The sequence below is a fragment of the Medicago sativa genome, chromosome 8 (genome assembly GCF_051527215.1).
Source record: "Medicago sativa cultivar Bolivia chromosome 8, Bolivia_mono, whole genome shotgun sequence".
In the NCBI taxonomy this organism is placed as follows: domain Eukaryota; kingdom Viridiplantae; phylum Streptophyta; class Magnoliopsida; order Fabales; family Fabaceae; genus Medicago; species Medicago sativa.
The window spans coordinates 89,883,218-89,899,647 of NC_140756.1; the positions used below are offsets into that span (position 1 = coordinate 89,883,218).

At 32.6% G+C, this 16,430-nt stretch overlaps 2 protein-coding genes and 1 long non-coding RNA gene across 3 annotated transcripts; 1 reads left to right on the plus strand and 2 right to left on the minus strand.

Annotated features, from left to right (window-relative positions):
* Window positions 1-272: 272 nt before the first annotated feature.
* On the plus strand, window positions 273-605 carry LOC146903083 (uncharacterized). Its single transcript, XM_085737195.1, has one exon. It carries the CDS (start codon window positions 273-275, stop codon window positions 603-605), a length of 333 nt encoding a protein of 110 aa, XP_085593321.1.
* Window positions 606-1,482: 877 nt separating this feature from the next.
* On the minus strand, window positions 1,483-3,385 carry LOC146903084 (uncharacterized). Its single transcript, XR_015022991.1, has 2 exons — window positions 3,015-3,385; window positions 1,483-1,830 (listed from the first exon to the last, which is right to left on the minus strand). It is a non-coding gene; the product is annotated as an uncharacterized LOC146903084 (long non-coding RNA).
* Window positions 3,386-14,427: 11,042 nt separating this feature from the next.
* LOC146903085 (importin subunit alpha-1b-like) lies at window positions 14,428-16,291 on the minus strand. Its single transcript, XM_085738548.1, has 3 exons — window positions 16,161-16,291; window positions 15,428-15,555; window positions 14,428-14,758 (listed from the first exon to the last, which is right to left on the minus strand). Exons 1-3 carry the CDS (start codon window positions 16,281-16,283, stop codon window positions 14,749-14,751), a joined length of 261 nt encoding a protein of 86 aa, XP_085594674.1. The 5' UTR covers window positions 16,284-16,291; the 3' UTR covers window positions 14,428-14,748.
* Window positions 16,292-16,430: the final 139 nt, after the last annotated feature.

Consider the following 16,430-nt stretch of genomic DNA (forward strand, 5'->3'; position numbering starts at 1 on the left):
TTCGTCCTATTTTTTGGTGGTATTATACCAACGTATTTTTTGGTGGCCGGTTATGTAATTTGGATATTTGTGGCCAATATGTAACTAATATTATATATATATATATATATATATATATATATATATATATATATATATGAAGTGAATATTTTTTGGTGACCGGTTATGTCACGCCAATTATTGCTCGCATTTTTTTGTCTCTAATTATTCAACTATTTATTTTATCTTTTTTATCTCATATTTGTTTTTCATTATATTTTGTGAAGTGAAACATGTCTGAAGATGCACAAGATCCAGTTGAACTTCATGTCCTTTATGAAGCCGTGAAAAAGAGGGTTAGGTTCTTTATAAACCCCACCGACAAGTTGGACGAGTTGAAGACAACACTTGACAGATACTTTATCCATATTGGTGCAAATCAAAGAACATCTTATGTAGTAGTAAATGTGTCAGGCGTGGACTTGGGGGAGGATAAGGAAGAGGACTTTTGGAAGACCATGTATTTTTCACAACTTCTCGAAGATGATAGTGACGTTGCTTACATGTTTAGCGTGATGGTTGAAAATAACATTTTACATCTTTATGTCTTATCCGTTGAAGTGTAATATTTATTAACGTGTAATAGTGTAATTTGGTTGAATTTTTGTCTGTATTGTTCAATTTTAATGAATTTGTGTTTATGTAATTTAACGATGAATTTGAGTAATTTTGACCGTTTATGTGAGATTATGTGATTTTGGAAATTTAAGGACAAAATGGTGTAATTTGGATCCTTTACATGTCATTAAGTGTGATTATGTGATTACGCGTCGTTAACTACGAATTTGTGTAATTTTGATCGTTTATACGTTATTATGTGATTGTGTGATAAACGATGAATTTGTGTAATTTGAATCGTTTCCGTGCGATTATATGATTATGTTGTTCAACTGGCGTATTTCGTTTCAGTTATGAATGTGTTGTGATTACGGGTCATTAATGACTTCATGTAATCCTGTTCAGTTACTGCATTGCATTAAATGCAGTAACTGCTGTCTGCTATAAACGTGAGTTAACTCACGCAGTCCTCTAATAAACGTGAGTTAACTCACGTTGAATTTTTTTTAAATTTACATTAGCGTTAGTTAACTCACGCAGTGTGACTTAACTCACGCAAAATTAACAGTAGTGTGAGTTAACATGCGTAGGGGTATTTTTGTCTTTTTAGTTGGGAGCGAGCAATTTTTGTTGGGTAAAGAGCAGAATTCATGGAAGTAGCTACGACTTGGGCTTCAATCCCATTAGATTTGCACAAACTCAAAAGAATATGAGGATTTCTTTTCTCACCTCCGCATTTCTCGCACATCCTCTATTTTGCCCATTTTGTTCCATTCAAATTTTATAATCCCATACGTATTAGACATGTTTCAGATTATAAAATTTGAAATATGTTTGACCCAGTTCAATTAGTTAATTCAACATAGTGTATTAAAAATATCGTAATTTAAAATTGCCAACAAAATTTATTAATTGAACATAATTTCATAATGTATTTACACTAACATCACACTATGTAGTACAAAATATTTGATAACTAAAGTTAAATCTGTAGTACAAGAAGATGTGGGGAGAAGGAGGGAGAATTCTTGCCCCTCTTGTGCGCTTTCAGATGAAGATGGAAACATAAGATAATGAAGAAGGAGAAGGTGGAAACTGATTTAAGTAATCTCGTATCCAAACTAATCTAAAATTGATGTTGCCAACCCACTTGACCAATCATACTAACATCAAAACTACGTGATATGAAGACATATGTTCCAACATTGAAAGTTGAAACCATGACAACCACCCCTTAAAAAAAACGTAAGAAAGAAAAGGAGAGAAAGTGAGTTGAAATAAAAAATAGTGAAGAATAGGTAACTATTTATATGCAATGACAATCAATAATCCTGGCCAACTAGTAAAAAACATGGGGTAAAACGATAAAAAATATGGGGTCAAACAATAAAAAAAGAATGAAACCGACCAACCTTCTAACCAAGCATCCATCATAGTCTGGATGCTTTTAGATTTTATAATCCAAAATCATGTCCAAAAATGTTTCTGATTATATAATCGAAAACGTGCTCAAATTGTGTTAAACCTTGTGTTTTGAGGGTTTGACACTTTCTAAATTATATAATCCAAACGTAATCATAATATTTAAAATAACAAAATTTTACCCTTTATTCAAATTCAATCGACAATGTTGATATTATTATACTACATATTTTCATCCGAGTTCGAATACAAGACCTCACAGTTGTGTGTGAATTTTAACTCATTAAAGTTTTATCTTAGTCAAAACAATTATCAAGTATCACTACTAAATCAGTTCCTATATACATGATCAACAGAGTAATACATTTTCTGATACGAGTATCGTTGGCTTTTGGAGCGATACGATGACAGAAAAGAACTATAATGGCAAGCCAACGCCTTTTGTTGGACGAGGTTGAATTAATAGTAGATTTTGGGTCCGTTTGTTTTGGATTTTTTTAAAAAAAATCTATTTTTTTTAACTAAAATATCACTTTTTTTGTTTTTGTAGTGTTTGTTTTAGATTTTGAAAAAATCCATTTTGTTAAAAAAATCATTTTTAGGCTCAAAATGAAAATCTATTCCAAGTAGCTTTTCCAAAATCTATTTTTTTCTAAATACAAGGAGCTCAAGTGTAAGGGTTTCAAATCTTCAAAAAATGATTTTTAGGATAGTAAACAAACACAAATAAAATAGATTTTTTTAAAAATCTCTACAAAAAAAATCTCTAGATTCTTTTACCTCAAAATCTATTTTTTTTAAAGCTGAAACAAACGCACCCTTTATGGTTAAGAAATTTCCCTGTGTGGATGGATTCACCACTATTGTCGAGTTTATTTCTAACTCTTTGATAATATAATATACATGAGCATTAGCATGCATAGCTCTAATACCGCTAACCTTCAAAAGAAAAATTAAAATTAAAGTGACTCAAATCAACTATAACACATACGTACCAACATATCACATAGGCCGTCATAATATATAGAATGAATACTTATGAATTCAGCAAAAGTAGTTTATCTGATATATAACTATAACCATGGTAACTGAATCACTTAGCAACATTAAGTTAGGTAGAGGCTGCAAACTGAAGACAAGTCCTGAGAGCATCACAGGAGAAGAAAAAAGCAAAATGTAGCCAAGAACAACTTGCCGGAATTACATGTATTATTGCCGGCAAGTCATCCTTGGCTGCACTCCACTTTATGCCTCTTCATGTGAAGTCGAGAGAACCTTGGAATATTTAGAGTTCAGCAATAATAGTAACTCTGAGTTGTAGTGAAACATTACAAGGTGGATAGGATAGTGAAGCATAATAAGAGAAATAAATATATATAGTCGTTGGCTATACTAAAAAATAAATAAATAAATATTGGAATAAGAAAGTACTAGATAGATCCGTTTCCGTTCCGTACCTCTCACGCTCATTCTGATTTCTGACTAACCGACTTTCCAAAACAGGATAGATCCTATTTTATCAGAAACTGCCAGATAAGGAAAACAACCACGCGGTACTTTCCAAAACTATCCACGTGAGTTTCTGCTCATAAATTGATTTCAGGTTAAAAAGAGTTGGAGATAGAGTATTTTTTTTTTTTTTTTTTGTGAATCATCTTATTCTTGTGAGAAATGTGTTATACTATTAATTCCAAGTCTAGTCACAAATAACTAAAATCTGATTTCTTCAAAAATTAAACTTCAATTCTTTCTTTATTTGATAGAATTCATTAAATATTTTAGCTCCATAATTTCATTAAGATTGAGTGATTTATTTGTAAAAAGTATGTAAAGTTAAAGAGATTTGACATTTGGACGATCATTTTATGATAACTTTTTCTCTCATACTCATGTTGTAAGAACTTTCTCGCTATTGGTTTTTTACCAATAAAAAAAATTGTTTCAAAAGTTATCACAAAATGATTATACAAATATTATTACTTTTTTTTAAGGAACAAATATCATTACTTAAAATTTAATTGATCCCTAAATATTAGTCTACATATCAAACTTAGAATCAAAAGCTTTTACGTCAAAATAATTTTACAGGCAAACCAATTTTACTCGAAAACAATCAAACATATCAAAATTAATTAAAATAAATTTTGCCTCACAAAAGTGAAACAAATATAAATTATAAACACAATTTGATTAAATTGTGTATGTTAAAAATGTAATTGATCATATGTAATCTATACAATATCAATTTAAAAATATAAGTCTATATATTGTCTAAATCATTTTCTATAAGGACTTTCTCCTTTCATTTTTAAGTATCGTTGTTGGTCGATTCACACATATCAGTGCATAAATAAAACTAAGTCTATAAATCATCTTTTATAAGTATACTTCCTCCATTATTTAAGTACCGTTGGAGTATGCTACTCTTAAAGCCTTATAACTCGATTCTCTTAAGGACACAACTTTTCTCATATAATTGATATTTAATTTTTTATCATAAAAAATTGATATTTTAAAATTATTTATTGAAATAAAATGAACAACATCTTCTATATTAATATTTATTTTTATGCATTAATAAAAAAAATATAAGTAAATAGATTACGAGAACAATGCACATAGTAAAAAAGAACGGAGTATCTGATAACTAATAAATCTAGATTTTAAAGATTTAGTATACCAAAGATACTATTAGTGGGAAATGAGTAGTCTATTGTAAACAAAGCTCTAAGGTGACCTCATTCATGAATCATCATCTACCATAAATCAAACGGTTGTGTATTTTTAGTTATTTATTCTATGGTTAGCAATGAGGTTTCCATCTTCAGAAGAAACGTACGTACAATGAAACGGTGCCGCGCTGCTAGTTGCCACCGTTTTGAGGGATCCTAGAGGGAGAATGAAATTCTCTCTATAGCTACGTTGACTTTACTGAATTTAGGAAAATGCTTATTACAATTTTTTATCTCATTGTTTTACCATTTTGTAAAATTGATCCCTCCGTCATATTTTTAAATTAAAAATTGATGATTGGATATATTTTAGATGAAGTGATTTATGATTTGATGATGAAAAAAAAATCAAAATTGATTTAAGTAAAAAGATTTGATTAAATAAAAATATCATTTAAAACATGTCATATTACCATATTTTAAATCAAATAGTTGATGAAAGGACCAAAATTATTAAATTTTAGAATAGGAAAAAAAATGAAAAAATAGAGAACATAAACCTATTTTATTTTATTTTATTGAAATAGATAGAAAAATTTATTAATCAACCAGCTGCTGTATTCAATTGAATTTTTCAAAATAAATGATATATAGAGCTTGAAATACCCTATATGTTCCCTAAAAAAAAAAAAAATCCTATTTGTACAATCAAATGGAATCCTTAATATCCAGTCTAGAATAAATAATACGAGTATTAATTATCATTTATAAGAGAAACACTTGTATGACCGCATTCTTAAATATAATTCATTTAAACACTGTCATGGATCAAATACGCTAAACATCGAAGTCCAAATGAAGTGGAATTGAAATTGTGAAGAATGATTATTATGCGAACTTTTAATTACCACCTTGAGGACAAGGTGTTGTGCAAGACCAATGGAATGTAATGATCCAAGATAGGCCCATTAGAATAGTATAAGTCTAAGTCATATTAGGTGATGAGTCATGCTCTCTAGAAGGATCTAGAGAGATCCATTGTGATGAGTCATTGTTTAGTTGTTAGGGAATATGCCAATTTCTAGTTTGTATAAATAGGGAATTGGTGAATGCATTGACCATGAAATGAATGAATGAAGAATTAGTTTGTTAGATTAGTCTTAGTTATAGCTTATTCTCTCTTTTAGTACAATTTCTCTTCATTTATGAACAACCCAAAGGTTGTCCATAACAAATTGGTGCTTTCATTGCCATGAATTCTCCTCCCAACCATTACTACAACCACTACCATCATGATCCTACCATCATCCATGTTCATACCTTGCTAAAACCACAATCACCCTTCTACAAACAACCAACCCACACGTCCACCACCTTGAATCACCAAAATAGCTTCCTCAATTTCCCACACCAACACCTTCCAGCAACATCACAATACACGGTTTCACACACACCAATTTCTCATCAACAACAAACTCACACTCCCACTTCCACTGCTGAGATTGGATCCCTTCTCAACCAAATATTACACTCCCAACAAAATTTCAAGCACTCCCTCTCACTCTTTGCTAATGAGGTTTCACTTTTTGCCAATGAGATTTCCCTCCTTAAAACCACACTCACACCTTCCTCACCCCACAATACCCACCACTTCACCCTCACAACAGAACCACCACCCTTCAACATCAACCACTCAAAAACCCAGCAACAATCATACACACCCATACACCAGCAACCAATTCCTTCACCCCAACCATACCCAACACGCCACCAACACATCTGAACCAATACCCTTCAACACCAAACCCAATATCATTATTGAATTTGTTGATGCAAGCAAATACTCTGAACCTGAGATCAACGCGAGCAAAGAAGCCACAATAAGTTTCGAAATTTTGAACCCTAACACTGTCAACAGTGAGATCCAGGAGAATATCTTCACCGTGTCAGAAATTGGTGAAGGATTCAACAAACTCGTTGTTGAAGCAACAACGCATAAGGAAGAAATGAAACGCGTACCAGATCTCATCACCATATCCGCTCATGTGTTTGATTCCGTTGAAGAGCACAAACAAAATGTCATTAATGATATAAAAATACCCTTCTCTGCACGCACCACACCTTCAACGGAGATGAAGGTTGTGAGCACCGTCGTAGTAGTGCTTCAACAACGTCTGTACCTCACATTTGAGCTACATGTTGTTCCCTTTCACATATTTGATCCCGGCGGAACACTCACTGTCGCCGTCAACCCCTCTGTCGTACGCTGTCGTCAAATTCAAAGTGACAGAAGCATCGTTACTCCTCTTTGGGAGAGACAGAGGAAAGGAGAAGCACCGCAACTAACTTTTTTGGAGAGGAAATTTTGCACTTACGTTTTCGATCCCGGCGAAGATGAACGTCAATGTCGTTCTCCAATGGTGATTTCTGTGCAGTCAAGTCAGCCTCCGACGATTGTTTCATCTCCGGCGTGGGTATCATCTCTTGGTGCTGCTTCGGGTTGGCCGTGGGTGCCTTGGTCTCGCAAACACAAAGTAACAAGAAGATGCATTGTTGTCTTTGATCCCGGCGGTGACGAGCGCAGGTTCCATTTTCCAACACCGATGTCCGATACCGACTTCTCGTTTCTATGCACTTCATGGGAATGGGATAGAGGAAAGAATAATTGGCAGTTGTTGAATAATGTTTCTGGCACCGGCGCGATTTCCTCCCTGGTGTGTCAATCACAAGAGTTGGGATTGCTCAGACAATTCGGTTTGCCCATAATTAGATTTGGGCCTAAGGAAAATAAATGGGTCGGGTTTTTTAATGGACAACAAGCCCAAATGGATTACAAAACGTCTGAAAGTTACCAGCGCAGGACTAAGTATTTCAAGTTGGTTTTGAATTTTGCTGCAACAAACTTTATTTCCTTTGGATTTAAATTACCTCTGGCAGCATAATATTGTGGTTTTTTTTGGTTGAAATAATACATCTTGAGGGCAAGGTGCTAGTGAAGAAAGGAGGAATGTCATGGATCAAATACGCTAAACATCGAAGTCCAAATGAAGTGGAATTGAAATTGTGAAGAATGATTATTATGCGAACTTTTAATTACCACCTTGAGGACAAGGTGTTTGTGCAAGACCAATGGAATGTAATGATCCAAGATAGGCCCATTAGAATAGTATAAGTCTAAGTCATATTAGGTGATGAGTCATGCTCTCTAGAAGGATCTAGAGAGATCCATTGTGATGAGTCATTGTTTAGTTGTTAGGGAATATGCCAATTTCTAGTTTGTATAAATAGGGAATTGGTGAATGCATTGACCATGAAATGAATGAATGAAGAATTAGTTTGTTAGATTAGTCTTAGGTATAGCTTATTCTCTCTTTTAGTACAACTTCTCTTCCATTTATGAACAACCCAAAGGTTGTCCATAACAAACACGCGCACAACTTCAAAAAGGTAGGATCGAAAACAATTTAATAATGTGCATTATTGACATAATTAAATCAAATTTATTGTTATGTGTGTACGTCTAGATGATTTTTATTTAGATTTGTGACCATAGAAATATTTCTCAATTAATTTTTTTAGCAAGTATTTCTCAATTAATTTTTTAGGATGTATTTTTCAATTAATAATATGGGAAGCATACTTGAATTAATGATGATTATATGATGATTATATAGTGATGTGATGCAAGCCTTTAGCCCTTTACCAAATGTATAAAAAAATAGGAGATAAATAGGGGGAAAAATATACATCTGGTACCATTTCTTCACCTAGTTTTTAAGCTCTTATTACAGCTGAGCAATAAATTCACAAAACACCTGCACCAAATGGGATATTAATTGAGGTGACTCTGTATATACTAACAATACTCATACGAATAAAATTTATGTGACTCTTCAAAAGACATGCAAGCACGTCCACCAGCATCAAAATGATATTCACTACGTGGAAGAAGATCTGCACAAATCCTTTCATGTTCTTTGATACTAAATTACTACATAAGACAAATTGAGAAAAATTAAAAAAGTGACATCATAATTTTCTATGGAAAACGAAAAATACAAAATAAAGATCCTGATCATTATTTTCTTAAACAAAGTTACTTATTTGAAATTACCTTCACAATATGATTTTCATATCTATACAATATGCATTGCTGAAGGAATGTTAGAATGAAAAGTGTCTTATAAAATAACATATCTGTTTCATAAAATGTTATGAAGTAACATCATCCACACGATCTGGACTTGCTGTCTATAATTAATCTGAGAATTATGATTTTGTGCAGATGCTTATTTTTCGATTGGTTTGAACATTATATATTGTATTGTGTCTTGCGATCACATTTTAAGATGATATGCGTGAGTTATCAAAATTCTGAACTCATATTTTAATATAAGAATTTAATTATGAATATGAATTATGTTGTCTTATGTACTGTACTGTTAATTTTAACGTCGAGATTTGATCAAATACTTTTAGTTTAATAATTCATTTTCATGGCTGCATAAGGGTTTTTATTCACAATTTATATTACCGGTAAACAATCATCCATAAATTGCATTTAGTTTAATAGTCAAACGAAGAAACATTTTCAATACCATATATTGCATTAAAAATAAAAGATAGTACATTAAACTGGAAAGATAATACCATAAATTGCATTAAAATGAAAAGATAATTCAAAAACATCAAAATGGAACCAATGAGATCTACGACTGAAATGTAGGGAGTTGTTGACTGAGTTGATTAACATTAATTACGTATTAGGGAGGGAAAATGAGGATGGATTAGGGCTAACATGTCAGCTTGGCAAGTGTAGCTTTTATAATAAAGGATATGAATATCTTTGTTATTGTTGCATTGATGAGATAATTTTTTCATAATTGAAATTGCTAAATTTTTATTTGCATTCTACACTACAAAGTAAATTAAATAATTTCGACTTGATTTCAATTGAAAATGATTTATTTTAAGAATCTTGATTACAAACATCTATTATAGTATATTCTTAAAAAAAAAATCTATTATAGTATACTAGCGTTCAGACGGGCACTCCCGTACCCGTCTGTCCGCTCTTTTTAATCCGCTAACGTGTGAAAATATTATTCCTAATTTTTCATCCACAACTTTATTTATGAATTGGGATAATCATTTCTTCCCTCTTGTTTTGGGACAAAAATAATAAAGAGCGAAAGAGGATGGGAGAGAGAGTAAAAACACAATATCAGGATAATAAAGAAAATTGTCGGAAAAATTATCTCAATAATGCATATAGAAATATATTATTCCTCTAGCATAATGCATGGCTTACACCAAATAAAATGTCAAATAGAATGGAGTCATGTTAACTACTATACATATGAAGAGGCCTTCTTTTTAAGACCATATTTAGTGGCATAATTAAATTGTTATTCATTCATCCCTCAAATGGTATGGTGGCATTCATTCTAGAAAATCGACAATGTAGCAACCCAAAATCCAAATATCTACACACCGATCAACAAAAAAATCATTACTTATATAAACGATATAAATTTAAAACTACATACTTTGAGAAGAAAATGCATGATAGAGTAAAAGTTCAAAATAAAATAAAATAATGAATAAGAACAAATTCACTCTTTCAACGTTGTTCAAACTTTACAACCGTGTCACATTCATATCCTGTCATTTGAAAACACTTCATTGAACATGTAAAAGCTAAGAAAAACAAACATAAAAAGTAATGAGTGACCAATAAAAAAATAAAAAGACAAATGATTTTGTAGTGGAGTATCACCTTCCTTCCTCCCTTCACACTTCCCATCTTCCATACTTTATCTCCAATCCTCGCTCTGTCTCTCAACAACGGACTGCCGACGACCCTCCCTCTTTTATCACTTCCATTTTTATTTTCCTCATGTTTCCATTTGTTTGTGTGACTTTACCTTTTTAGCATCAATTGTCTTTCTTTATGTGAATTAGTATAAACCTTAATCTCATATCAAATCATTGAATCAACTTCATAGGTCAAGTATAAACATATGTTAGCACAATAGAAAAATGTGAGTGCCGGTCTATATGTTAGTGCACAAAATGAATGTTTAAGTAGTCTCTTGTGTGCAACACAACATACTGAATCAACAAAAAGCAAATTGTTCATCTCCTACTTTAAATTATAGACATGGATGATCATATTATAACCAATTGATAAATATAATCTCCTAAAATGGAAGCATCTTTTGCATGATCAACATATGATAGTACAACTGTTTTTTTTTTTTTTTTACCAAAGGAACTACACATTTCTCAAATTAGAATCTATGTGATGAAGTGATTTAATTGTATAAGTCACATATATTGATTATTTTTTCTTACGAAAATAAAAAACAAAAACAAAATGTTGCAATGCAAATACATGAGATACAACATTCATTTTATAAATAGTGATGAGAATTGACAAATGGTATAACGTCTAGGCATAAGAACCAAACTTTTTTCTCTAAACCATGAAAGGCTGAGAAAAAAATCTTATAACATCCACTACCTTAACGCCTTTCTCAAAAATCTAGTAACATCCAACGCCTTTCTCAAAAATCTGTTAACCCATATAACTTGTGTCACCATCAATACAAAACAAAAATTACTCTTTCTCTAATAAACATGTAAACTCATCATCTCTTTATCTTTCTTGTCTTCTCATGTTTCTTCTATGTCTAGCTCTCTCTTTCTGATGTATGGTTTTCCGATTTCCTCCGTGGTAGTCGCGTTATTGCACGGACGTGATAGTCGTGCTATTGCTGGAATTAATTTAAAAAACAGATAGAAGGAATGAAAGTAGTGGATAGTTAAAAAACAGATAGAAGGAATGAAAGTAGCGGTGAAAGTAAATGTTGTACCATGAATATTATTCATGAATGAATTTTGAAAGATATTAAAATTAAAAGTTAGAAACATACTTAGCAATGTCTTCTTTCCTCTTCTGCAAGTGATTTCACTTTTTTTTAATTAACCTATGTTTCCATTAGATGACTTTTGTCCCTTCAATTAGAAATTGGCAAATGTAAACCATCAATGTTGAAAGGTGTATCAACCAGAAGGAAGTTATTAATAGGGAACCAAAATTTATACTCCTGAATCTCTATTTCCTCCCAAATATCTCTACTTATGGTGCGGTTGTTTTAATATCAAAGAGCAGTTACATAATTTCCTTTTTGAACAGCTAATCTTTTTTACCTGGAATAATTGCAATAATTGAGGGGTAAATTGGGAAAGAAAATAGGCTACACCAAAATCATGTTTTGCCATTATTAATAGTTATAGATTAAAACATACTCCACATCTAATTTAACAGTTTAACCCTACTCCCCGAACTCGACCCCAAAGCATCAATCTTGTTCCAGTTTAGATTTAAACTCAGTCAGGCATATTTACCCACACAAGAAGTCTTCAACGGAGGTTGAATCCACCAGGTCATTCACTGCCTCTACCAAGGTGAGAACCATCACTTGCAGCAATGTAGTCAAATCAAAATCTACAGGATTGGGGAGGGGTTACAAGTTCAAGAATTGGGGATCGTAACACGAATCATAAGATCCTACCAACTTCACAAATTTATAAATGTGCATATAGATTCATATGTATGTATATAAAACAACATAATTAGGTAAATATATATATATATATATATATATATATATATATATATATATATAATCAAATCACACCCAAGATTCTTTATTAAAGTGGAAATTTGGGATTAAGATTCATAACATGAAGTCATACAAACGACATAAATTCCACAAACAAAAAATAAATAAAAATCCCCATAAGTCTTAGAAATTGTGGTTGGGCCTAACACAACCCCACAAAACCGGTTTGTGAGGTGAGGATTTCCCCCACTTATAAATACATTGTCAAATCATCTCCTATCTAATGTGGGACTCTTAACAATAAGCAAATCCAAAACATCAAAATCAAAAATTAATCATAATCATAAGCCACTCAAGTCTCACTCAGGCCCGGCCCTTGGCATGTGCAAGGTGAGCTACGGTGCCGGGCCTCTCAATCTTAGGAGCCTCAAAAAAGAAAATTAATATAACACTCAAAAGTGTTAGGTATATAAAATAAAATATAAAAAATCAATAGATATCTTGGAATAGTTTAGTAGTAAAATAAAATGCACTCGAGTCATCGGTCTTGAGGTTCAACCCGAGCATTTGTGTGAATTTGATCCAAATATAAAAGTCTCAGTTACATTCACAACTACTAGGCCATTACAATTTAAAATGCATTTCAGAGTTATCTATGAATGTAGAAAACTACTATATATCTTGAATTTTTTCTCATCTATTTCCATTAACAAGCACGTCTTTAGTAAAAATAATTGCTAATTTTAATTTCGGTGGCTAATAACCATTATACGAGTGTTATTTTCAATTTAAATAGAAGATTAATCTTTTAAAAAAATTGTGCGTTTTTTTTATTAGGGGCCTATTTTTACTACGAGAGCCGAGCCTCCAGTTTTATAGGGACGGCCCTGGTCTCACTGTATAAATAGTAGCGAAGAAGATAACTTTGTTATCTTGCATGCAAAACAGAGCAAAAGTGAAGTAGTGAACACATAGCAGGGTGAGAGAGAGTTTGTATGCACAAACAGAGCAGAACACTACGTGATAGAGGGAGCTCGTACGCATAGAAAACTGGTTAGTTAATCCACAAATAAAAAGGATTAGTGGCTAATAAATAAACAAATTGTCACAGCTAATGAGGTGTTTAAAATGTATTATCTTAGGGTTTCAAATCCCAAAAGGCGTTGTTAATGAACTGGGCCGCAGACCCAATCCTCGAAAACATATCTGAGAAACCCAATAACGGAAACGACATATTTACATGATTCCACCGCTCCCATGATTTTTCACAGCGATCCCAGCCGAGCCCACCAACTTCTGATTCCAGACATACACGAGCATGCCAAGGGTTGGCAAGACTGTATAAGCGCACGATCTTATGTTTCGGATCACAGTCAGTGGCGGATCTTGAGGTAAATTGTTGGGGGTGCCAAACTTTTGTGGAATATATAATATATGGTTTCAAAAATTAACAATTATTGATAACTGGCCTGGTGGTATAGATTGCCTGGAAACAGCAACAGCAAGGGAACATGGGTTCGTTCGAATCCCCCCTCAAAAGCACAAAAGAAGCACGCGCGCGCTTTTTTTTAATACAGTATCTAAAAAAGATGAGAAATGTGTAAAAAGAAGAGTATGGTATGATGTGTTGAACCCGCGACCTTCAGCAACTTATGGCACCCCCGTTCCACTGCAACCGCGAAATTTTACTAATATTATTACTGATAATATACTATATAACGAAATACTGGGGGATGCCGTGGCCCCCGCCGGCCACCAAAGAGATCCGCCACTGATCACAGTGTTGTCTACCATGGCTTGGAGGTAGTGTCTCATCCATAGTCACATAATTCGTGTAATCAAGGGAGAATTGCGAATTGGTACGTGAGTACCGAATTCGGGTACTTCGGCGTATTGGTACGCACAAACCAGCGAACCAAGCGTACCAAAGCATCGTTACCGCTGATTGGTTGAAAAAAAGGTTTAGACTACAAAGTAAATATAAAATGAATCACCATGAGTTGAGGACTGAGTGAGAAGAACATGAACAAAGAGTGGAGAGTGAGAAACTTGGTAGAAGAAATTAGGTAAAAAAAATACTTTTTTTCTATAGCTCACTATATTTATTTAGGTATTATTACTACTACGAACCGGAGCGTACCGAAGCTGTATACCCCTATACGTACCGAATTCTTCTCCTGTCGCGTACCGCGAACCCGTACCCGTACCGGAACGAACCGCGAATTATGTGACTATTCTCATCTTCATCTTCCAACCAATATGTCTCGAGAATTTTAACAGCATTCTCATAAATTTCATTGTTGTCATGACTCTGCAAGTTTTCAATCTTTTCCAATCCCTCAACATCCTCTATCATCTGAGCATACAAATTGACATCTCTCGTGTTACAAAACCTTTTCTCCACTTCTCCAACCTTCATAATATTCTCAAGACATTCTAAACAGACAATAATAATTTTTGGATCAGGGCAAACAAGCAAATCACACAGAGGCTTAATGCAATCATAGCTCACCAAGTACCTTGTAATAAGTAAACTCTCAAAGTTGCCAGCATGAAGCAGAGAAATAAAATAACAATTAAAAATAGGGTTAAATATGTTTTTGATCCCTATAAATATATCAACTTTTCGTTTTAGTCCCTCTAAAATTTTCTTTCAGCTTTTAGTCCCTATAAAATTTTCAATTACTACTTTTGGTCCCTATTTTTAATTTAATTTTTGTATTTTTTAATGAAATTGTGCAGAAATGTGTAAAATATTCTAAAAAAATTTCCTAAAAAAAATTAGAATTTTTTAACAAAACACAAATTAAATATGAATTTTTAACCTTAAAACATATAAAAATTCATATTAAATTCATGTTTTGTTAAAAAATTCTGAATTTTTTTTGGAGTGATTCTTATAATATTTTGAATTTTTATGGAAAATTTTATTAAATAATATGAATTCTACATATGAGTTTACTTTAAAAGAGGGACCAAAAGTGAAGATTGAAAATTTTATAGGGACTAAAAGTTGAAGGAAAATTTTAGAGGGACTAAAACGAAAAGTTGACATATTTATAGGGACCAAAAACATATTTAACCCTTAAAAATATATTCACATACTTGATTTGCTCAGGGGTACCACCAAACGTAGCATTAGAGAGTGCCCATGCAGCTTCTTTTTTAATGTCAAACTCGGAATTTTGAAGAAGATTGACTACGGGAGCAATCAGACCAGCTTCAATAACAGCCTGTATCATACATAAAAGGTAGGGTTCATAGCGCTTTTTCGGTAAATAAGCCAATAAAAATCACATACTTGGTAGTAAAACGCAAACAAAACTCAAGACACAACCAAAACAGAAAACATAATGTCAATAGTCAAGCATTGCAATACACCCCCTTCATTAATGTATTTAAAACAAAATGGAAAATAACAGGTCACCTAAAAATCCAACTATTACTCTGGCTGGTGTAACCTGAGAACTAAATATACCATCAAGACTGCAATGGTTACTATAGCACTACATCTCCATTTTAAACAACATGTAGCTTCAATTTATATGCATGTGATACCTGTAAGAGATATTTCCAAAATATTAAATTGGAAGGTTGTGGTTATGTATTGGTTAAGTACTTATTGTGAACTAAGTTCACAACAGTTTCATTGCTTCGTCCAGTGGTAACACCTGTATATGTTAAAGGTTCCCAGTTCAATTCCTAACTTGCACGTTTTTAGAAACTATTTTTATTAATTATTGGAGAAATTGCAAAAAACGTTTTTAGAAACTATTTTTATTAATTATTGGAGAAATTATTGGAGAAATTGCAAAAAAGATGGGATTTGTTAGCTTACCTGTATCATCTCTCTTTTCCCAGCTGTTATGTTTGATATAGTCCAGCAAAGTTTTCTTTTAATACTATTATTATTGTAATTATGGGTCAGCAGGCTCAAAAGGCATGAGAGTGAACACCCCATGATTGATAATAGCCTGACAAAAAGAGTCCCACCAAATCAGGTAATTCTCACAGGTGACACATGAGATGAAAAAATACAAGGGGCGAGAAGAGACTAGATTCATAATAATAATAATAATAATAATAATAATAATAATAAATAGTAGTG